Here is a 24,807-nt window from a genome sequence, read left to right as displayed (position 1 = left end):
GATATTGTACTCAAGACCACCTAACCTGAGACAGAGTAGACCAATACCAGAACATCCCAAGACTAAGACTTTAAAGGTGCCTTAAGGAGTTTGCACGTTTTATGCGAAACAGCGCCCCCTGCAGGCCTTGGGCGTAACGCAGCTTAGTGAAAAACTCGTCCCTGTGGTTCCCGTGCACGGAAGAGGGGGACTCCGTCTTCGCTTGTTTAGAAGCGCTCAAGTAAGATTTAAGTTTCTTTTACCTGGTGGAGTCTGTGTGGAGCTGTGGCAGTGCTAGAAGCCAGTCTGTTCTTACTTTCTGGAAGATCCTGCTCAGTTGTTGCTCGCTAAGCATCTGGCGGAGTAATGGCGGACATAATGAAACCTAACCAGCCGGAGCGCACATTACGTCATTCCTTTCAAATTCTCCCCAAAAAAATTCTGGTGCCGGACCGGCACTGCAACTTTCAAGTGACAATTTAGCGCTGTTAAAGGTACTTGTAATGAATATGTCAGGGGACATTGTACACATCATTAAAACGTGTAACATATTTATGGTGGAAAATAAGTATTTTTAAGGTTGTAAAACTCCTTAATGCACCTTTAAGGGTTCGCGACCAATGTCAAGACCAAGATCGGACTGCAGCTCAACTTCTGAACTCTGAAGGTCAAGCGTTCTCCTTCGAGCGCTCACCTGTACTCCAGCGAGAAGCGGGTCAGCTCCGTGCTGTTATGGATCCACTTGAACTCCAGAGGCCAGCTCCCCTCCGCCATGCAGGTCAGCACCAGCCGGTTCCGCTCCAGGTGGAGCTGGCTGCGCACCGGCTCCGTCTTGAAGTAAGGAGGCACGTCGTCTGCAAAGAAACACACGTTCTCACTTAATCTTGATTCTAAACCAATCCAGTGGATAAAACACCTCAATAGCATCTGATTAAAAAAACACTTGGGTTTAAATCCCACATTCCGGATCCTGCAGGCAAACAATTTGCACATGAAGAGAATCGTAGGAGTTTTAGAAATAACAGACGGGAGAGAGCTCACATATTTAATGTGAATCTAACTTTCATTCAGCTAAGGTGGGAAGAGATAAGGAGCGAGCATTAAGGCTGGAAAACATTTTGAATGGAGAGGCTGAGACAGAAACAATCGGCGCCGATGCTTACGTCTATTTGACTGCAGCAGATTGTAAATGTTCAGATGGCGGGATTGCATCGAGGACAAATCCAATTCTGCTGTATTTGATTATCACGGGTATGTAAACATTAGGATGCCACACTGCAGATGGAGAAAAAAAAACAAAAAGCTCTTCTAGAAACGTCGCATTTGGAGCTTCCAGACCGCCGTGTGAGTCTGAGCTGCTTTGAGCCTGTCAGAGGCATCTGGCTAACAGGAAAGAGAAAGCACAGGCATCAAGTCATAAAGAATTGGTCTTGCTTCTCCCGCTCTGTGTATTTGTGTGTCAGTAACTCATTGGCACTTCCCTCCGAGCCAGACAGAGCAGACAGGAGAGGAGTAAAGCCAAGGAGGAGGCATGAAATCCTTTCATCATTCGTTCGCCTCCACTCCGCTTCGCCCTGTCTTTCGCTCGTTCTGCGTTTCCTGAACACGCTCTGCTGACTGTGAAGGAGCGGATTGAAGACGAGCGGCGAGAACCTCTCCACAGGGCGAAGCGCACGCAACGATATTTATATCTCAATCAGGAGGCCTCGCAGAGAAACTGCCAAGGTCCCTGGAGGTTCCAATATCTCACCCCTAATAAACGATGCACAAACTGAGAGCTTACTTCGCCATCATTGTAAATATAGAGCACATTAATTGGATGGTTGGATAATATAATTATCAAATTGACTGATAATCAGGCATTGAAATTAAACTGTCAGAATGATGTATGGCACTGATATTTCCCACCTCGACAAACGCACTGAAGGTGGACTGATAAGAGTGAAGGAATGAGGTGGAAAATAGGGGATGAAAGTAAAACCAGAGTGAAGAACCAAAGATGATTTACAAGCTTTTCACTCCCCATCAAAGAGTCAGACGGGCGACGGAGGCTTCCAGAGACGGGGCTCGAACCCTGGCACGGTCGGGCTGCGAGCAGTGATTAAAAGGACGGATTGTTTCATGGAAATGGGGAAATAAGATGGCAGAAAAAAAGTATATATAGTAGATTCTTCCAAATATTGCTTTACAGCACACCTTCGACATGTTCCCAATAGATTCTCACATCTTTTCTGAAGAAGGCGGGATAATCCAATCGAAACACGTCAAAGATATCAAAAGCCTACATGCCTGATGAGAAGAAAAGAGAAACTGCTTCGAAACAGTACTTTAGATCCCACAGATGCAGGAACTGATCCTGCAGCTCCGAATATCCTCCACAGAAACCATGAAAGCAGCACAGAAACAACCCAAGATAATCAATTAAGCCCTGTCAAAGAAGTTGGAAATTATTTCTCAGTCTATAACAGGAAGTACTTTTGCCTCGGCTGAGCAGAGATGAATCATGAGCCGCACAAAGAGATACACAACCAGGGAAATGGTGAGAAACTGCAGATGAAGATCAGTTGTTTGCGGTTCAAAAAGTGCACACACATCTCAATAAGTTGGTGATGAATATTCATTATTCCGCTGCGCCTTCTTGATGCATATTTATCACCAGCTCTTTAGTGGTATTTCTGACTTTTGATAACCTGAGCGCAGCCCAGCGAGCATGAATAAATATTTATAACAAATACGAGAAGACAAAGGAGACTCGATAAAATACCACACAGTATTGATCCGCCGGCTTCCACTCACATTACTACCTAGCGTTTTGGAGTTCAGAATTGGGCCCCTTGCCATTCCGACTGCAGTGCGTTCTGTTAAAATCTGATCCCTTAAGCTAGTCAAACATGAAGAAAGCCTCCGCGCAGCCGAATCATAAAAAGCAGAGTCAAAACAGAGAAGCGGCTAATCAGAAAGTCACACTGTGAAGTGAAACCTCGGCCGGCGCAGCGAGAGAATACACAATGAACCAGGAGAAAAATGAACACTTAGGTTAAGTGATATGAGGAAAAAAAAAAAAAAAAAGAAGATATATGGCAGACTGAGGGCTTAACAGATGCAAAATAGAGATAAAATGGAAAACAGACTTTGAGCGGCCTTCGGAGTTGAAGTGCTTGGGCATCTCCCAAAGCAGCGCGGGTGAATGCTGCGCCTGGCACGCAGGACGAGCGGCTGAAAATGAGGGAGATTGAGACGTGCAAAAGTGATTGGAGATGGCGGAGACTAATTGTTCCCTGGCGATGTGCGCGCCGCTTTTATCTTCGATGAGGAGATAAAACAGAACGAGGCGAGAGGCAGAACCGGAGAGAGAGAGAGAGAGAGAGCAGGGACGAGCCGGGCAGGACTGCAGTGAGCGAGGCGAGGGGATGTGAAGGGGAGGGGAGGGCGGACGCAAACAAAATGCAAACACGCATACTGTATCACCCACAAGATAGCCATCCACCCACAGGAGGGTGTGAGGCCAGAGGAAGCATTGATCACTGATGAATATCTCCAATAACCCTCCTCATTAGGAAGTCCATGAGAGCTCATCAGCGCTATCAAACAGTGGAATCAGCACAAGCAGTCTCAGGAAGAAAAAACACTCCGGGGACGTAATAACTCAGGGCTGCGAGCCAGGATTATTTTTATTAATGATTAACATGTCAATTATCTTGGCCTCGATCAATCAGAATCTCATGATTGCATATTATATGAAGGTCAGGAAATGGTGGAAAAATCGTCTCCTTCTCACCGCCACGACTTCAAGTGGGATTAGCTCTGATTCATGGAACTTTGTGTTGGTGTAACTATTTCCACACATCCAGTTAACTGAAAAACATCTATAACTAATCTAAACTGATTTTTTTTTAAGTCAGATCGGCGCTTTGTTTTTTTCCTAGGATGATGAAGACATGCCTTCGATTGGTTAATACTCGCTGTATTCACTGATTTGATTGGTTAATGGTTAATGTCGAGGAGTGGGGCAGGGGCATGACGAACCAAACATTGCAAACCGATGGATTATACTGAAATCACCACTCAACAAGTGAACTCAAACACACGACTCTCAGCAGCGGCGCGGCGCGACGTGACGGAGACGCTGAACAAAACGCACGTTCCCGTCGTGAGGCGGAGCGCCGGAGCGCCGGCGCTTCCCTTCACGGCTATCAGCGCCGGGAATATGTGCGGCGAATGAAGAGACCGGCAGCGGCACGCTTCCTGCTATCTCCGTGATGGAGTGCGGCCCCCACACCCCCACCCCTCCGGCGCCCCGCTGCATCGCCTCCTCAATAAACCCTCACGGGGATTTGCATCAGTTGTTTTGCGTGACAGGCTGAACTCGTCATGCTGGGGTCCACCTGGGAAGACACAACTGCTTCCTGTTCGTCAGACAGAATCAATCAAAGGGAGGGATTTATTTTCATTTTACAGCAGAGAGTGTGAATGAGTAACATGTAGTGAGCATGTTCTGAAGCGGGGACGCTGGAGGCGCTCAGGGCGTGATGATAGCTGGTGATCGAGAATGTAATGGACTACAGGAGACACACCGGCGTCTTGAGGTGAAACCACGAATGCAGTGGGAAAACTTGTGTAATATCACTGCCGTTGTGCACACGGCACTGACAGGAAGCGGAGACAAGATTACAGACCGACCACCATCGGCGACACGGCGGTGTGTGAGTGTGTGTGTGCGTGCCCCTCATTTGCATCCCGCTCGGCCCGTGCCAGAGGACGCTCTCCGGGGTGACGGCCCCGCTCGCCGGCAAGCCGCGATACGTCCGGCGTGAGTGTGTGCGTGGCGGGTGAGGCGTGTCAGACGGACGCTCACAAGCAAGTCTGCAGCACAGTCAATTAAATCGGCTCCCTCATTAATGAGAAGAGTGCCAGGTACAAACGCCTGCCCCGGGGTGAGAATCCATAATGGAGGAGAACTTGGAGGATTTATTTCTGAAATAACAAGAGCTACAGTCACACAAAAAGATCTCCCTTTTCACTCCACAAACTTCACGGTAAAAGGTTAAAGCACGGCTTTAAATAGTCGCCAGCAACATTTAATGGTTAGTAATCTGGGATGAAAAATGGAAATTCAGTCATTCTGAAGTGGAATCTGCATGTTCTCCCTGTGGTGTGGTGTGGTTTCTCCAGAAAGTTCACTTTCCTTTTAATCTCACAGTTTTCCACCTCAAGGTGTTTTAATTCAGATGTGAAACCTTCTGAGTGTCTGAATGAACGGAGGGCGACCCCGCCTCCAACCGGAGACTCCAGGCTGTTTCGAGCCTTGTGGAAATAATGGGAACCATTAAAGCGAAGGTGAAGTCGGCTGAATACTGGAGGAATTAATCTCCGCTGGAATCATGGAAAGCCGTTCTCTTGTTGTGTGGAGATGCAGAACTTCAGCTGCAGAAGTTGTGAGTGTGTTTATGACGCGTTTCCTCGGCTGTAGCGTGCCGAGCGGTCCGCACACAGCCCGGTTTCCAGCGAACAGTCGCTTCCTTCCCCGCTCCCAGAAGGCCGCGGTACTGCAGCCTCCCTGCTAGCTCCGTCCTCCGGGGCCCGGCGCGACCGGACACAGCATACATATTTCAGCTGTAGCCTCCGGGGCTGCCACACACACACACACACACACACACACACACACACACACACACACACACACACACACACACACACACACACACACACGCATCCAGCCTGCACTGCGTCTGAGGTGAACCTGTGCCTGGAGCTCGGGGACCGTTTAGGGCTTCACACACGATTTGTTTATTCCTGCACAGTGTGCACGTGTTGGTGCGGACGCTTTGATGGCAGGTGTCAGAATGTGTTTGCTACGCTGATGAGGATGGAAGCTTCCTGGTGGTCTAACCGAGCCGCTAATGGTCCCGCTGGGCGCGAAAACCTGCTCCACTGTCTGTCTTTATTTAGCACGGCGGTCTGGCCCTCTTGCTGCGGGTATGTATATGAGTGTGTGTGTGTGTGTGTGTGTGTATAAATGTGAGAAGTGCGTGGGAAGTGCTCCAAAACGTAATGTATGTGAATGCATTACTGTACGTTTGGCAGACGAGTGTGTGCCGACTGATACTCCGCTCATCCCTCAGAGACGCTCAGACCCGGGCCAGCTCCTGGTCCAGACACACTCACGTCAACGGCGTGCAAATTACATCATCCTAATCAGCGGCGCCCGCATCGCCTCGTGTGTACGTCGTACCAACATAACACATACAATCATGCACATATATGTGCCCGATCGTGCATGTCGTGGTTTTGCACACAGCTTTTGGCACTTCTCCAGCGTGTGGCTGTCGGCCATCTTTGTTCCATTCATGCCTCATCGATGCCTCATCCTCGAGTTCCTTCCCTTCCCGGTGGCACTGCATTTCCCAGAAGGCCATGCTGCCAGCACCTCCACTAACCCGTATGAAAAACTTCAAAATTAAAGGTCATTGTGGCATTAATTTGTGATTTCACTACAGAGAAATATCAACGTACCTCTTCACTTCACTTGGTTTTAGAAAGATGCCGTTCAAACTTTCCGTGTTCCATGAATATTCAGAAGTTGCTAAACTGGCAGTTTTCTCCTTTTGTTCTGCTCTCATCGAGCCCGGGAGAAGGACAGCAGTTCCCGGCCGCAATCAATCACTGCCGCTCAAATATTAAAAGTGTCGGCCTCTTTAAACACGCCGGGCGAAGAGGGATAGCAGTCGTAAATCTGCGGGCTAACCTTTAGCCGCGACAGGCTAAGCTCTCAGCTTCCACGCTTACCTTTATCACTTAACCCACAGCAATACTTCCCCTGCGCCGGTAACGACTTTCAAAGCTACACCGAGCAGAAAAAGTCGTGAAACACAGAAAAAAATACTGAGAAAAAAAAAAAAAAAAACTAAAAAAGACATGAGATTCATCAGATGCTGTTACATATATCTACATTCCTGTTTGCCTGACACACCAACTTGTGTGTTGGTCTGGATGTGTGTGTGTGTGTGTGTGTGTGTGTGTCGGAGTGTGTGTGTGTGTGCTTACTCAGGAGCGGCTGGTTTAATTTCCCACAAGATCCAGAAAGAGAAATGTCCTCGGTGGAGCAGTGTGGTGCACAGCGCGCCCGGCGGATCAGGGCATTATGTTCATGGAGGCAAATCAATTCCTGCATTATGGGACACAATAAAGACGAGCGGCGTCTCATGTCTCGTGCGTCGGGATCATATGGAGGAAAACTCTGCGTTTCGCACCTCAGATCACCTTTAGCTTCGGAAATTGATCAGTACCTGTACTGCTAGCTGGAGGTTAGAACTCGAACTCGTCCTTTAAAAGAGTTTTTAGTAAGAATGAGAGAAAGTCAGAGCAAAATGAAGAAATAAAGCAGTCACACTGAAAGGACTGTACACACACACACACACACACACACACGCCTGAGTGACCTGCCTAACCCGGGGCTTCAGGACGGGGCGGGGTGTGTCTGCAGTCCACCGGCAGCCTGCTGAAAAATTAACACTGTGGAACAATGTTCTTCACCTCTCAATAATGCATGTGCAGGTTACAGCAGGGGAATCACAGACCGGGGGGGGGAGGGGGGAGCGCGTCCTCCCATCACTCACTTCCTCTGCAGAGAGGGACACACACACACACACACACACACACACACACACACACTCACAAGTCAATGCGCCACATGCCGGGACTGCCCGAGCACGCACGAGCGCTCACCGAACACCAAGTGTGAATACACCGAGCAGAGTGTCGCCTACAAAAATCACACGTTTAGCACTCGTCCGGGACGCCGCCGCCGCCACGTCTCCATCACGTCTCCATCACATGCAATACGACAATGCATCGGTTGCGCCGTCGTCGTCTTCTTCAGCGCCATCGATGGGGCGGAAAAGTCAGCTTATTGTCACGTTTTGTGGTATTTATCCTCCATTCCGAGTCCAAACAAGGTGGTGGCGTCCTCCGGCGCTCACACCGCGGCGTTCATTAGGGCTAAACGGGGATCGCCGTCGAGCCACGACGGTCTCATCAAACCTGGTTGCCATGGAGACGCCTCATCGCGCGGTAATTGTGCTTCACTTGTTATCACGACCGTGAGTTTAACTTTTTTCACATTATAAAAAGTGCCGTCATATATTCCACTCGCATGCACAGAAACACTTTCACACTTCTCTTCCCTGTGTCTAATTTCTGGCATGTTGAATCCGCAGCACGTTGCTCTCAGCTCTGGTCAGAATGAACTTCCAGGCTGATCTGATCTGCGCTGTTTGCAAACAAAGGCCCTAAATTCCAGTCGACACTTCAAATGAACCATCTGCTCACATTAAAAGTGAAAGAAAGCCCTGTAATTTAACGCTCAGAAAAAGTTAGAGCTCCTTAAAAAAACCGTTCACAAGATGAGTGTCGACACATTGTGCTCCATTATATGAATTTATTTGAGAGTGTACTTGCTTTAAAAGAGAAATTTGGGGGATAATTGTCTAAATTGCCACTTAGCGGGGATGATTAGTGCGGGTCAATACGCGGAGCGTTTGATAACCGAGGTAGTTTGAAGGAGAGGCCATTATCCGGCATCTCTTCCCATCCGGCGCTCGTTCGCTCTGAAGTGTGGCGGGAAGCGGTTCCTCTTCACGGCCTTGTTAGAAGGCTTTTAATGCGCCGGAGTGGGATTTTTGGGCAGCCTTTGTTATCGCCACACACCCGCTACTTGAAGGGAATAAAAGAGAAGCCTGAATAAATGTCATTTTAACACGGGTTCCTCGCTGATCGCGCTCTTTTTTTTGTCTCTACTTCACTGAAACTGTGATCTGCCGTTAGAGTGACATTCACCGGAGGCGGCGGCGGCGGCGGCGACTGTCACATTAACGGCTTGTGTTTGCCGTTAGTCTCCGGTAATCGTAGCTGCACTTGTTTGCGGATTCAAATGCTCCGCTGCCCGGCAGTGTGTGCGTTTGGATACCGCCGCGTCTTTAATGCAAACAGCAGGTGGATTCCCACTGGGGGTTTTTTTTTTTTTTTTTTCCTAATGCACGACGTGGGTTTCTGCCACATGCACGTGCACGTGCACGCCGCCGCCCACCTCATCCATCTCGTCCCTGTCTGCGTTGCGGCGCCGGCGCTCACACTGAGACAAAGCCATATACATATAAACAAGGAGACGCCCCCCCGAGACACACACACACACACGCACACACACACACACACACACGCACACACATGCATGACGCACCGCGTCCTCAGTCCACTGCGCTGCGTCTCCGTCCCTAATGAAGGGCATGTCTAAATAAAGCCGGGGGAATGGATGGCCATGTTCTCGCTCCTCAGCGAGCCAATTAGCCGCTGCGTACCTGACGCTATACGTTTTGCTCCGGCCTCCTGCGGTGTGTTTTCTCACCGTCGGTTCGGAATGTGCTTTCCTCCCCAGTCTAATTACCTCCGCCAGGCTCATTTCTGTTACTTTAAATGCAGGAAGATCCGAAAGCGAAGCCTATAAGACGCCGTTTCACACGTTTCGTTTTCTTTTTTTTTTTTCTCCCTTCAGACATTCGTTCTTACAAATACATAATTAATTAACCAATTAACCAGGCGCATGTATTATATGGCGATTAGATGAAACAGCGTTTTTGAAAACCTCCGCTGTCGTGTAAACAGCGCCCTAAAAACACTTGAGAAGTTTTCAGAACGGGCCTTCAAGTGGCTCCGTCCACTAGCCGGGTTTAGATTCTCTTTATTTTCCACTCGCTGTTTTAATTGAGGAAATCTGACTTTTCTGTCGTTCTTAATTAGCGGCAAGGTCAAAACTTTGAGAGGAGTGCCTTTAAATGGCGGAACAAAAGCCTTTCAGCGGCAGTAAGGGTCAGTGTTTGTTCCTTTTGTGTGTTGTCCTTTGTGCCGGACGTGCACGCCTTGTTAATGCCGTCGGCAGCTTTTCACTGATCCTCCATTAAAAAGCTGCGATCAGGCTGCTGCATGCTGGGCCCGGTCAACGTGAAGACGGAGAGAAAAAAGAAAAGGAATGACGCATATAACAGGCGGGTGGAAGTGGGCTGAATGGGCAGAGCCATTGTAAAGATGGAGCCTCACACACACACACACACACACACACACACTGGTTAATACACTCGCTTACATTCACTCATTTCCTGCAGACTTTCTATAAACTGAGAACACAGAGTTCCAGCGCCGACACTCTTCACTTCACCATTAATCTTCCTGTAAGGAAACAAGATGAATACAGTTAATACCGGTGTGTGTGTGTGTGTGTGTGTGTGTGTGTGTGTGTGTGTGATCTGAAGTTTTCACTGAACTTAAATGTGAGTTTCTAGAGTTTTCTGGTTATTTAAAACCACTTCCTGGTCAACTCAAATTCGATTCAGCCGGAATCCGCAGCTTAAACTCCTGCGCTGTGGTTGTTCACAGCGTGACTCGCAGCGGGCGGAAAAACAGCGGAGTTAATAAGTCGACCTTCAGGTGAGGCTGTTTTGTTCCGGCTTCTCCCACTGTCGAGATTACAGGGAGAAATAACGGAACGGATCGACTTCTGGCCCCTTTCCGCTGAAAAAGTGAGTCTGGGAAGAACCCAGTGTTTATTCAGAGAGAATCTTTGTGCCACATGTGGCGACGGCTGCCGCCTCCTATAGAAACGTGTTTGGCGGTCTCGTGCTTTTAGAAGTATCACGGTGACGGCGGCGCTCTGCGTTGGCAGGGAAGCCGTCCTCCCACTCGGCTGGATGCACGCTGACATGCGAGCATATGAGGGGCGAACGCGAAGCAGAGGAAGCCACAGCGTTTCTAACTGAAAGAGACGTCTTCAGGGTTGATTATTATCTAATTCACACTTTTTCTTATTCCATTTTCAGCTTTGCTCTTTAGCTGCGGCTTCAGAAAAAACCATTCTGTGATTAACGGGGTGTCAAACATACGGCTGGTGGGCCAAAAGTGGCCCAAGAGGCTCTAATTTGGAGAAATCATAAAACAAATTGTAAAAAAAAATCAAAGAAAACATTAAAAAAAAAAAAAAAAAAAACATGCTCTTGAGAGTTGTGGAGCGAACCCGACTCTGAGACCCGAGCTGAGATTTTGTGAACAGACACCTGAAAGTTCAGCGTTTTCACTTAAAATGGGGCCTAAAAAAAAACTCACATTTCATCCTCGGTAAATAGTGTTGAATGGGAAGTTTCCCTCCATCAGCTACCAGATGTAATATTTGTTCTTCAGAGATACAAAAAAAGAAAAAAGAAAGCTGGTAAAGAACGGAGACAAAGCCTGCTGCTGTAAAGTCCCTCACAGCGGGGCACAGGCGCTTTCACAGTGAAATATGGTCTGGATACACTCACGTCTCTCCGATTCTGTAACCCAAAGCATTTTATACTAAACAAGAAAAACACATACCAAAAATTCTGTTTGGGAAAAAAAAAAAAAAAAAAACACTTTCAATACCGCTCGCAGATGAAACATTTCACCTGCCCTTTATTCACTCTCCTCTGTAGGTTTTTTTTTTTTAAAAAAACTTTCTTTTGAAACCACAAAGTTTATCTCTTTTCTAGTTGTTGTTGTTCTCCTGAGTTGAGAAAATCTGCCGGTTCAACCTCTGCTGAATTAGGAGAAAGCAAATCCCAATAATAAACATTTTCACGTCGTCTTCAGAAGCCTCTGCGGCTGCAGGTGAACTCCTGCCTGCTGTGGAGCTTCTTCTCAACATCGGAGTGTCGGTCTGACTGCAGCCAGAATAATAAAATCACACGGGTCCGTTCAGTCCTTTCCCACAATACATCTCAACATTTCTGCTTTAAAATGACTTTGCTGCTTCTTTACAGACACATATCCATTTACATCTGGATTCAGATCGATTATAAAGTGGAGTTTTCCAATGTTAACAAGCTGTTGTTTTCAAAAATATATTATTTCCACTTCAAAGTCTGAAGTAAGAACAGTTTGCACATGTTCTTAATATCCACACCACTCTGTTTTATGTTTCTTTTTTTTAACATTAGGGGCCATTCACATGAAAATGGTCCTTTGAGCCACTGAAAGCGCAACTTTTTGAAAACGCCTGGCCTCCATCTCCGTGTAGATGGAGCAAAACACAACTTTTTTTGAACTGAGACTTTTCACAATTATAACAAACTCAAACTGATTAAGCTCTAAAGAAAGCGGCTGGCTCTGAATACCAATAAGTGAAAGATCCCAGGCCGCACGGTGGCGCAGTGGGATGAACTTTCTTCACTCTGTTCATGTTTCTCGGCGGGTTGTGATCGCCGGTCCAGTCTCATGGGAGTGTCGAAAACCTCCCCGGACCCTCCGGCCTCCGTCTCTCCTCTTCCCGGTGACAAACACACCGTTAATACACCCCTCAGGTGACTGGCGGCGCCGCGACGGACAGGTCCGCCTCCGTCGGCGCGTATCCCATTGTTTGATGAGTATCTGTCGAGAGGTGGCCACTCCAGCGCCGCTCTCCTCCCTCACCCCACCCCACCGCAGACAGAAAGAAAGAGCTTCTTTTCATTGGATTTCTGTAAGATGCACTCCGGCTCTCGGTGCCCATTTTCAATCACGCTGCATAAAGTGGTGAAGAAGCCTCACACACACCAGGTCTGGCCATTGTGTGTGACGCTGACCGGATTACACCGGGCGAGGCGGCTCGATGTGAAGGTTTTGAAGCAAATGCTTCGAACTCGAGAGAAAATATTGCAGAATTCTTCACAATCTGAAGCAACTTCTTCATAAAGCGCACTCAGTCCTCCGGACAGGGACGCATAAAGTGCAGAATAAAGGGAGAGAGAAGTGAGGGGAAATCATTATATGATTTGTCATGATCTTAATCTGCCATAATCCAGTAAAACCGAAAAATTCCCCCATCATCCTTTGAGAGTTAATGCCCGTTACTGAAAGAAATGGGGGGAAGAGAGATTCAATCGCATGTATGAAGCCGTTGCGGAAGCGGCTGAGCTGCAGAAAATTAGTTTGCCCCCTCTGCTCTGTATCTGTGCCGTATCACGGGATCCAATTCATACTGGAGTAAGCGAGCGGAGATAAAGCCGCCGCTGTAGGCCGGCCGGGGAATCTGCGAGTGGATGAACACGACGATCCCCAACGTCTGATAACCTGTGGAAACGTCTAAATCCCCTCGGCGGCGGCGCCCGGGCTCATGGATGAAGCGGGAGTTAATTAAGACGGAAGGAGGTCTGGATATTTCTCACTTGTGTCGCTTGATTCAGGAAAAACCAAAAACAGGAAGCTGGTTTCTGTTTTGCAGGTGACGACTGGAGGCTTCGTCACAGACGTCCATGCTTGGCGGTTGCTGCGGCGGCGGGTCTGCAGAGAGGGCCGAGGCCGGGCCATCCATCAGCGGACGAGCCTCCGCGGCGTCACGCCCACGCCGGGCTTCACCTGTCCTTTACACACCTCACACTCATCTCACACTTTCTTTTCCTCCTTTAATCAGTGACCTGTTGGCCTCGCTGTGAGACTCTGGACGCTCCTCCTCCTCCTCCTCCTCTCTACCTGCTAACAGTCTGTTTTTAATCAGGATCCTCACCGCCAGCGCTGACTCGGCTAAAACCGGACTCATAATCAGTTTGACCTTTAGTTCTGTTGCTCATGGGAATAACGGCTCGGAGATAACATGAAGGCAGGGTGGTGAAGTGGCGAGTCGTCGCTCCTCACAGTGAGAAAACTCCAGTTTGACCCGATAACCACCACAGAAAACAGCCACATCAAGTCGATTCCATTGAAACCTTCGGGTGTAAAATACAGTGGAAAGTCCCAAAACTTCCCCCGTGGCTGTTTTGTGATGCATGTTTTTACAAACTGGCCCTGACAGCGTGGCTCTGAGGCGGGGCCGGCGCTCTCTGCGTTCGTCTCCGCCTCTCCGCCGTCCCAGCCCGGATCAGGTGGGACTTTATCCAATTTGAAGATGGACGAAAAAATACAGATTTCAAAAAACGTACAGGCTTTCAAATTCACTCAAAGTATTGAAGTATTGAAGGACATTTTTCCTTCTGATCTTCAAACATTTCTTTAAAAAAAAAAAGGGGGGGGGGGGGGGGGGGGGGGGGGCATCGACGAGGAAAGTGTTGCTGCTCCGAATCTGCTTTGTAGCTCCAGTTGTCTGCTTCGCTTTCAACCTCCTGGTTTATGGAGAGTGATTTATTGGACCGCATTCCATAAACGACCTTCTCTTATGGTCGCGTCTTCTCCTCTCGTCTGTGTGAGTGATGCTCATTGTGTTTGTCTCTTCACATCTGACGGACTGACGAGGTCTTCTCTGTGGTTCGAACCGGGAATCCGTCCCGGGAAGGCCTTCAGTGGAATGACTACGATTACACACCATACATACCAATGGATTTGGAGTTTTTCTCTGTCGCGGTGCAGAGAATACCTGATGAAAACGCCTCCAACGTGGATTCGAACCAGGGCTTTTTCTGATGTGAGGCGATCGTGCGAAACACTGCCCCCCTGTGCAGAAGTCTACCTCACCCTGGACACTAAGCGTTTCTCCAGTTGCTTCCCACCTCGGTAAACGAGAGCGCAGCAGAGGGTTCGGCGGAGCGAGCGGTCAGATAATCACGCAGGTCGTAAAGAAACAAACAAATTAGATTCCGGTTTAATTAGAGAAGGAATAAAAAAAAAAAAAAAAAAAAGCGAAAACCAGAACCCATTTGTCAGTAATAATTTGCTTTTTCGTAGTAAAAATGGGAAAGTGTAAAGCACACAGCCACGGGCGGAGGCGCCGCACAGCTGGAGGAGGAAATATGAAAGTGAGCACAAGTTGCAGCGGAGCGCTGGAAGTATTCCCTCCCTGAGTAATCTCAATAACCTGTAGCTTTCTTATTAACCTCGGCGGCGATCTTTGATGTTCTCGTCTCTGCTGCTTTGTAAACTTTCCTTTATCATCGTCTTTCAAGCGTAGTCTGTGTTTATATCCTGTAAGTCCACGTCCGGCTGCCTGAGGAGCAACCATCTGCCGCTGGACCACCTCCACCTTAACGTGCAGCCACGCGCTCGCCAGACTGAACCCTGGGTATTGAAAGTGGGTGGGCGTGTCGCAGCGGCGGCGGCGGCGGGGGGGGCGAGGCGGCGAGGGGCGGTGTAATTGCGTCGCCGTCACTGCTGAAGGTCAGAGCCATCCCTCACTCTGTCGCCGCCGCGGCAGGTGAAGCACCTGAGATTGACAAGCGATCGGCTGTCTCTGCACATGTACATATGAGAGCAGACACACACACACACACACACACACGCAGCCTCCCCTCCATATATCAGAAGGCTCCACGTTCACTGTCACCGTCTCTCTACACACTCCTGACAGGAAGCACTGCTTCTCCTCCTCATGCAGACGCACGATCGGCGGCGGACCCACATTTATTCACCGTCACGTCACGCCGGCGCGCCGCCGTCCGCCTGCCATGAAGAATAATGACCCGTTTCCATGTTTCTTTTTTCAGTTGGTGGTCGAACTACAGTTTGCCCGATCTGTTTTCATTCCGACGCTCAAATGAAGCATCAGCGGCGTCGCGGCGTTACGACCGCCGCTCGGCTAACAGACGGTTTTTGTTGTGCACTAACGGCAAAATGGATACAGAGTGGGTGCTTGAGGGAACGGCGGCGGAGCGCCGGGAGGAGCGCCGAGTCCTTGAGTCGAGCGGCAGCTGTGGCTGAAGCCCCGGCGGCGGCGCTGCTGGGCGTAACGCCTTCCTAAAAGGCAGGGAGCCGTGTCACCGGCGCTCCATCGTTACTGAGGGGCGTCCTGCTCAGCCGGGACCGGTCGGCGCCGCCGACGGTAAAAGGATCAGGAAACACTGCGACGAGGTAGATTTTAGCTGTTTGCCGCTTCCATGTTTAATGTTTACGTGACGTTCCAAAGAAAAACGCATCAGTTTTGCTGCATTTTTTCGCCCGTTTCTACGGAGACGGTTTCGAAAACGCACCTTTCCAGCGGCTCTGAGCGCCGCCATCCAGAAATATAATTTTCAATTTTTACTTGGAAATGTTAAAGGTTAAGTTTTTCACCTCGGAGAAAAGACCAACATTAAACACCAGATTAAATGTGTATTTATGCAGCGTTTGTGTGGAAGCTGCAGGGAGCCAAACCAGGGGTCAAACAGTCTCAGGCCGCTGCTTTTTTTAGGATTATTACACAAACCAAACAATCAATAATGATTTGACACCACTGAGACACTCAGGGTTCTGGGAATGAACAAAGACGAACATTCAGAGAAGCTCGGCCCCAAATCAAAACGTTTCCGTCGGTGAAGCCGGCCTGGGTTCGTCCGGCCCTCTTCCAGCAGCATCCGCTCTCTTTTCTAATGCAGATCAGAGCCTCGCAGCCCTGTGATGCATTGTCCAGGACAGAGGAGTGTTATCATTGTTGGAAAAAAAGGGCAGGATGGCCTTTGCCAAGCCGGGCAGGTGGGACAAGATGAAGGGCGAAGGTTTTCAAAAGTAAAGAGCCACCCACCATTCGCCGCTGCCATTTCAGTCCCAGATGGGGGTCAAACAATGCTCCACTTTCTTTGCACAGCTCCTCCCTAACCCCCCCCTTCCTTTCTTTGTTAGTTTTTATTCCAACACTTTGTTCTTATTTGTGCACATTTTCCGAAGGCTTCCCTTTTTCTGTCCTCACTGAGGAGCTGTGGACGGAGGCGCGTCGTCGCTGCCGAGATGAAGGAAGAGGCGCAGTTTGGCGAGTGTTACAGGAAAGAAAGAATTCACCTTCTGGGTGTGTGGTAAATCATCAAGGGCTCTCCGCCGTCCCACTCAATTTGTTCCTCACAGGTAAATAACGGCGCAGTGCAGATGAGCCTGTGCTCAATTTCCGCCGCCTGGGCGGCGAATGCTAACACGCTCTTAAACAGCGGCGGCGATGAGGGGAGGGAGACGGCAGACATTTCCGCGGTCCGTGTGAACGAGCTGCTCCGAGGTGCTTCGGCTGCAGGAGGGGGAGTGTTCATTAGTCTCCCCGGGTCCACAAGAGGGACGGGCCGCGGCGTCCTCATAGACTCAATTACTCCACTGTGCCGCGTTCAGCACTTCACATCGGCTCGGCTTTCACTCTGGCTTTGTCTGTAGCAGTAACTTCAAATGTTAATGTTTCTTTTAAAAAAAAATAATGAAATGATCATTAAATTCACTGCACAGTTAGAAGATGCTCTATTATTTCAGTTAGAATAAATTAGAAAAGAATTTTTTTTTCATTAATATCCCATCTTGGCCACCACGCTGACACCTCGGCCTTCTTCCACCAGCGGAGCGTTGTTTAAATACCGAAGGCAGGATCCTGCTGCAGACAGCATTCCTCGGCGCACGATAACGCACCATGTCACAAAGTCAATCATCTTAAGCTGGCTTCTTGAACATGACAATCAGTTCAATACAATGAACGGCCTCTCAAGTCGCGAGGCATCAATCCAACAGAGACCCTGTGGGATGCTGGGGAACGAGGCGTTGGGATCGCGGACGCGCCGCTGTCGAATCTGCAGCAGGCGCATAATGCGATCATGTCAATACGGATCAAAATCTATGAGGAATGTGTCCAGTGCTGTGCTGAATCCGCGCCATGAAGAATGACGGCGGCCCGGTACGGTGGAGGGGTTATTTCTGCGGATGTCCTTATAACGGCTTCTCCTTCACATAAGGTCACAGGTCAATCCAGAATGAGCCTGTCCTTGATCCAGGGGTTACAGGTCGGTATCAACCGCACTGTCGTTTCTAAAATCCTGAAAAACAAACAATCTCACTGGATTCAATGGGATTTATCAGACAGGGTCCACTTGTGACTCTTCAGGTCAGACTGAAGTTAAACGTGGAGTCCCACAGGGTTCTGTCTGAGGACCTCTACTCTTCACTTTCAACATGCTTCCTGTAGGGATATCATCAGAAAACACTCCATTAACTTCCACTATCATGCCGATAATCTATTTTTCTATGAAACCACATGACACTGATGAACCTGTCGAACTAGAAGCTTGTCTTAAAGACATCAGAACCGGCAGGAGCTGCAATCTTCGCTGTTCTTTCACCAGGAATGTCCCAATGTCTTTCTTTCTATTCTAATTCTCCATTGTCAGAGTGTCCAAACAACTACCTAATAAATCTCAGTGATAGTACTGACAGGAAGTTGTGTTCCAGAAAAAAAATAAAATTAAAAAATTAAAAACTATAAAAAGACGCAAGCAAATAATGGAAATGATAAGTACTGTAAATCTGCTAATTTAATTACAATTCCGCAGCATTACAGTTGCTCTTTACGGTGAAGTCAGGCGATGACCCCGAGACGACCTGCAGAGTGGAAACACTGCAAAGTGGAACTTCCTATGGAATATACAACAAAACCGCATTCTAATTAATGGAAACTGCTTTAATAATAACCTTGGTTGGCGGTGTGTGTGTGTGTGTGTGTGTGTGTGTGCGCGTGTGTGTGGCATTTAATGGTAATGCAGCATATCATAACGAGTGAGGCTGCTCCTGTATTGAAGCCTCTGGTCTCACACTGCTCAAGGTCATTAGTGCTAATGCCATGGTTTTTGCCATCTGCTGAGATTGTTTACACTTGCCTGGATAATTAGCTCCTAATTAGTAGTAGATGGTGGGGAGTGTATGCTCTGTCTGCGTGTGCGAGCGCCGACACGCTCGTGTGTGTTCCGGGGACGGCGCGTGCACGTGCGTGTTTGTTTTCAGTGAATATATGACTGTTATTGAAACAGGCAGGTCGACTCCGGCAATTACATGTGGCGTTCGCCGTGACGGGAAACGGAACGGGGGTCCGGACGCTAATCGAGGACCGAGCTGCAGCATCCTCCTGCAGCGTCATCTGAATAATTCAGCAGGGAAAAGAGCAGGAAATCGGTCAAAACAAAAGCTGTGGCTCCACTAACGCCACTGTCGCATGTTACAATTAGAAAAAATGGGAATTGAGGGAGTTTTTACGACTGGATAACGTTAAACAGCGTGTTCGTCTAGAGGAGTGAATTAAATACACGAGCGGAGAGGAAATGGTTGGCAGGTGTGGAGCAGTGGTGAGCAGTGTTTTAGTCTGGACTTGAGGAGTCTGCATGTTCTCCCTTTCTCTGTTTGCGCTGAATTCCTTTCAATGTTCATCATCATCATCATCATCATCATCATCATCATCATCATTTTTCAGTAAAACACCTGCAACCCAAAGCAGTGGCTTTAAGGCTTGCTTGACGGACGGACGGATGGATGGACGGAAAGATGGTTTGTGTGTATAAATGCTACGTTTTAATTCCAGAAAACACTTTGTGATGTTCTGTTTTGACATGTAAAGCACAAAGTTTGACTGATGATTGAAGGTTTTCAAAATGTGATGCCAAAATAAATCTCTGACCATGTTGTGCTCAAAACTCTCTATTGAAACATCCTGTTAGCCTCATCGAAATTTATTTTTGTAAATTGTTTTCATTCTTTTGAGAGTTTTGGAATTATTTCTTGTTTGTGAAAAAAAAAAACATCAACAATTCATTTCTATTGTATCCTTAAAGACCTCAACATATTTTCAACTTCTGAGTGAGCGCTGCAGACATCTAATTTATTTCCTGTTTTTGAAGACAGCAATATAATTACATTTAACACAGCAAGAAATGTATTTGACAGCAACATTACAAAATCAGTGTATGTGAAGGTGAAAGTAAAGGTGTTATTTATTTGTCTGTGTGTGTGTGTGTGTGTGTGTGTGTGTGTGTGTGTGTGTGTGTGTGTGTGTGTGTGTGAATCTGTCAGTCCCTTCCAGTGAGTAACGGCCTCCTGTGTCTGTTTATCTGATTTGTTTGTCCGGTTCGCGGTCACTGTGGACTCTCAGGGCAGAGCTAATTGTCCACCAGCAGCGTCTTTTCTAATTAACCTGACGATTGACGCTAAACGCCGTCTTTACGCTTCTCATCTGTGTAAATATAAAAGATGGAATTATACAGAAGGAAACAAAGGAAGTTGAGGATTTAGGAACTCTTCAGCTTTAAACGATGTGTTTTGGTTGATTTTCAAGTGTGATAATTAGACGTGCATAACTTTACATCTTCCTGGGAAACACGGTGAAGTGCAGGAAGACTCTTCATGGTTGGTTTGATTCCACCATCCGTTATTAAACCCGTTCTTTAACAACGACCAGAGGAGAACCTCACACTGCCCCTAGTGGAGGGATAACATCATGCAGCAAAGCCTGCAGACGCATGTCGAAGCCATTTTTTTACTGGAATTTTCATATGAAAGGCATGAAAGCCGCAGTCTCGACGTCAAATCCGGAGAAAGCCAACCGCCAGACTCGTGCTGTCTCAGCGTTTTCTCTTCAGTAATTTTCTCCCCTTCTTTGTTCCCCGCTTTGCGTTCGCACCGAGAGAGAACACAGATTCTAATCACTTGATGAGATTACATCTTGCGCCCATGTGTTTGTAACGGAGCATGTGGTTTCTCCCATAATCTCCATGAGCCTTTATAGCAAAACAGATGTTGTGGAAGGAGATGGCCCTAATCCAGTGATGCTCTGTAATCCAGGAGTCCTCTGTGTGGCATCGCCGAGGATATTGTGTTTCCTGGTTCACTGGCTGTTGTGAAAAGAACAGACTAAGTCCATGAACTGGAGCCTGGGGGGTGGGTTAATGGAGGGGGCACCGCGCAATTTGATCTAGAAAACTGTTTTTCAGAGGTAAACCACACAGTTTTGTAGGATTAATTGATTCCTGAGCCAGGGGTTGAAGGTCAGTTCCAGACTTGGCAGCGGGTCTAAGCACGACCTGCACAAACAAGCCCCTAAATCGGTTTACAAACAAACACAACACAGGCCATTGTTTTATAAAATACGGCCCAGAGTGGAGGCAGAGACCCAAAGCCTCCGTGGTGTTTGGGTATTTGTGGCATATCTGAAGTGTAGCCCGGGGCCGTATGAGAAGTGGTAAACAGGCCGCTTTGCTCCTTTTTCCCCCTTGTAAGGCTTTAGATGTGACAGCGGCGGCTATGGAGGAGCAGACGCTGTGGAGCAGCAGCGCAGCGACGCCGCGGCTTGTTTAAAACGGCGGGAGAAGGAGGGCGCGACCTCAGGATCGCACCGCCGGTGAAATCTGCTCCATTAAACAACTGGCACCGCGACCCCTCCTGACCCCTCCTGACCCCCCGGAGGCAGGAGTACCAACCCGAAAGGATCTGAAGTCCCTTTCTAACCAGGCGGTGACAAACGGACACAGCCTCAGACGGCGTTTTGGATAATCCCGCCGGCCTTTCTGCTGTCGCCAGGCGCTGCGAACGCCTCCGAGGATCCCTGTTCAGCCGAGTCTGCCGCCCACTGCGGGTCCCTCCGGTTCTCCGTTCAGCAGGTCGGCGGGTCTCTGGACGGACGACCCGAATCAATCAGCAGGGGACTCCGCCGGGCCCGTTTCACCTGAGGGGGTCTGGATTCCGGGTCAGAGATGTGATCGCTGAGGAATCCGAAGCCCGCCGCCCTCGGGGCGCTCCGACTGAACATCTTTCCAAATGCAGACTGTTTGTCTGTGTTGTTGTGTGATCTCAGTCCTGATCAGCGGCGCCGCGTCTCTGGAGACGTGGGAATACACTCCACGTTCACCTCCTTTTAAAGCAGCCCACAAACACCTGGTTTTATTTGGTAACAGTGTAAGACGACTCTATTTCATGAAAATAAGTCTATTTTATTTTTCACTCTCACGACTGTTCCTGATATTCTGATCTCAATCTGGTGAAATACTGAACCAATTTGTTCAACAACTCAACTAATTCACTGTGATTCCAAGTGAAAATACTAATTAATTCTAATTCTTGAGTTATTAATTTTCAAGCTGACCCAAAATAGAAAAATCAGATGATTATTGTTTCCTGGGCATATTGTAAAATTCCTGTTTCCCTCCCGGAGGGTGTATTGATTCAGTCTCTGCGGCTGAAAAGCAAAGTGTTTCCACTCTGGATATCGGAGTTTATCGTACAGGAAACAGGAAACGTGGCAGATGGCAGAGGACAGTTCAGCCTCACCACTCACTCCAGATAAAGAGTGGAAAAACATTCTCCTTAATCCCGTTTCAATTTGGGAAATGAAAAAATAAACTTGTTTTGTTTTGTTTGTTCTTCCCAGATTTGGCTCTCCGTGATGAAATAGTAACGCTAGAACATTCCCGTCTTCTCACTCACATCTAAGACCTGATTTCGGGCAGGTGTGAAGGCTGCGTTTTGGCCCGAGGCCCCCTAGAGGTTGGAGTCAGCACTGTTCACATTTCAAACGCGCTGCTGGCCTGCATAATCTCCTGTGGACCGGGACTGAGGAGAAGGTCAATATTTATGCTGGAGGCAGATCAAAAGGATCACCATCACCGCTGGAGAAGTAAACTCTGGGTCGGCGCCGCTCGTCGGCAGCCTCCTCTCCTCTCACTTTCTACCTCGAGTACTTTTTCACCTTGGTAAATCAAAGTTTGCAGTTTTAACTAAATCCTAACAAGCGTGTGGCCTCAGCCTTTCCACTGGAGCGCCGGTATTATATGTAAAACATTTAGCTGGAGAAGGAAAGGTCGGATTCTTCTGGCACTCACACCCACGGCCAGGGCTGTCTGCCTCCCTCGGCCCTTCCCTTCCCCGACGCCTCCTTGCGAGCTATTTTAGCCGCGCATTGTGCTTTAGCGTGTCAAAGGAGCCGGCGTTTTCATCCCGAGGAGCGATGTAAAGACGAGAAAGCAAGGCCGCGCAGAGTGTCAGGCAGAAAAGAAAAGGTCGCCGGGGTTCTGGAGGTGCGAGGACCGGCTTTTGAATATTACTCGCTCTTCTGGCAATGAGCAAAATAGAAGAGCATCAGCCATTACATAAAGCTTGTGGTGTTTTAATATTTCGCAGAGCCACTCTGAATAAAGCCGGAGTCACCGTCTGGAGATGTGAAAAGGTCAGGGAGGATTTGAAGATGAAAGATGCTCGACCCAGTCTTCACTTCAGCATCAAAGTTAAAACATTTGCAGATAATCAGCATGTGAATAACAACTTCATGCAGTTTTAAGGCCGGAGTGCAGATTTTAGTGCCATAAGCTGAAGGTTGACATAATAATGTCAGACTTTATCGTATTCTCCTCGCGGTTAGCAAACGATCTGCAGCCAGGAGATCTCCATATTGCTTCAGACCAGTTGAAACAAAACAGCAGAAACTTAACAAGAACTTCTTATCCATTACTTGTTAGGTGGGATGTAATAATCTGCAGCAGGTGGAAGTTTGGCTATGCCAGAGCACACAGGTACTTCACGTTAAGAGGGCTGAACTGGTAAAATACTGATAAGAACCTTTAAATTTGAACTTTTTCTTTTGTTCTGGCACAGAGTGTACGTGATGAAAATGTCTATATTTTATACCAAACGGATGACTAAAATCTCAACATAAAGCCAATTTTAATGAAAGATTCTGGAGTGCAAAATAAAGTGAAATGTATCAAAACTTGTGCTGTAGCTGTTGCATGATTGAACAAACCCGGTGCAGCCTGGTTTTGGCCCACAGTCCTTATGTTTGGCACCCCAGGGCCAGAGTCGTGAAGGTTCTGGAGTCCCTGTGCCACACCAGGCAGATGCTCATAACGTTTTAACATGTCCGACCAGATATCTTTTCAAGCCTTTTCCAGAGTAAAGAAGTTTTTCTTCAGCCCCGCTGAATGGACCATCTGGGCTCCGCGGCGGAATAAAGCCTGCCGTCCACATGTGCTGACCTTGGGCTCCCAACACGCAGAGACGCTTTTAAAAATACAGCAAAGTGCGCTCTTTTTTCAAACTCCACCGGCTTCACAGGACGCGGGATAATGTGCCTCACGTGCGTCACACGGACACTGACACCACATCGATCGGCGGTCCGACACTCGAGCCGCTTCATAATGGCCGTAAGACATTCAATAACTTACAAGAGGAGCTGTGCAGAGCCGCTGCCGTTTCCACAGGGGTTGGTCTCAGTGCGGGCTGATAGGTGGGACATTATTAGAGACTCTCTGGAGGCGGGGGCCTTGGAAACGGTGTGTTCCTTGCAGATTTGAATGAAAACAGAAGAGAATATTTGCGTAATGTGTGTGTTGTTTCCAAACGGAGCAGCGACAGGTCGGGGCCCGGCTCAGCTGGAAGGACGGGGCGGAACAACGGCCACGGTCAGGGGTGAAAGCGAGCGGCTTCTAATAGGTCAGGTGAGGCTTTCAGGAGGGGAGAAGCATTAATACCCATTTAATGGAGTGTGACAGAGAGCTGGCTGACGGACTGCGAGGAGTGTGTGTGCGAGACGCCAGCGGCTCAAGGTTTAGCGGCTGTATGGAGAGGCATTGTGCGTTGGTCTGAGCTTCGGATTGAACCCCGCCGCCGAGGCTGGGAGATCAGCTCTGTCAGGAAACTTATTACGGCCGCACAATGGCTGCGGGATTAAACTCCGCCGGGCTGAATGTGCGACAGGAATAACGGCGGCTCGACACGTGAGCGCCGACGTGACGCTAAATTACACGCTGCTCGCACGCTCCCGCCATTGTCTTAATGCGTCGGCACCGGCGTGACGGCGTGTCGCAGTGCCGAGCGCACGCGCACGTCCGCTCACCTGTCTGAGCGGGTCGCCGCTGCAGTGTTTAACGCGCTGCAATTTCACCGACACCTAACGGTGATTGAGCTGATCAGAGATGGCGATCGTGCGTTCTGACGGACGACGGCGGTCAGGTCTGACAGCGGAGTCTTTCTGGAAGGAGTCATGGCACAGACGGTGGCAGGAAAGAAAATATCACCTGGTTTTAACCGACATCAGAAGTCTGCTTGTGTCTCACATGTGAACTGCACTGCTGCATTGCAGAGTGGATTTACGATGGGTAACAGTTTATATGG

The 24,807-nt window shown here is 48.5% G+C and overlaps 1 protein-coding gene across 1 annotated transcript in view; it reads right to left on the bottom strand.

The window, feature by feature from the left end:
• Positions 1-24,807, bottom strand: part of sdk2b (sidekick cell adhesion molecule 2b) — a 246,546-nt gene that overhangs the window by 71,199 nt on the left and 150,540 nt on the right. Inside the window, 1 exon segment of the mRNA XM_030097476.1 lies at positions 674-833. Coding sequence (XP_029953336.1) covers positions 674-833 — 160 coding nt within the window.

This window comes from Salarias fasciatus, chromosome 8 (genome assembly GCF_902148845.1).
Source record: "Salarias fasciatus chromosome 8, fSalaFa1.1, whole genome shotgun sequence".
In the NCBI taxonomy this organism is placed as follows: domain Eukaryota; kingdom Metazoa; phylum Chordata; class Actinopteri; order Blenniiformes; family Blenniidae; genus Salarias; species Salarias fasciatus.
This window is presented reverse-complemented; position numbering and strand designations above follow the sequence as displayed.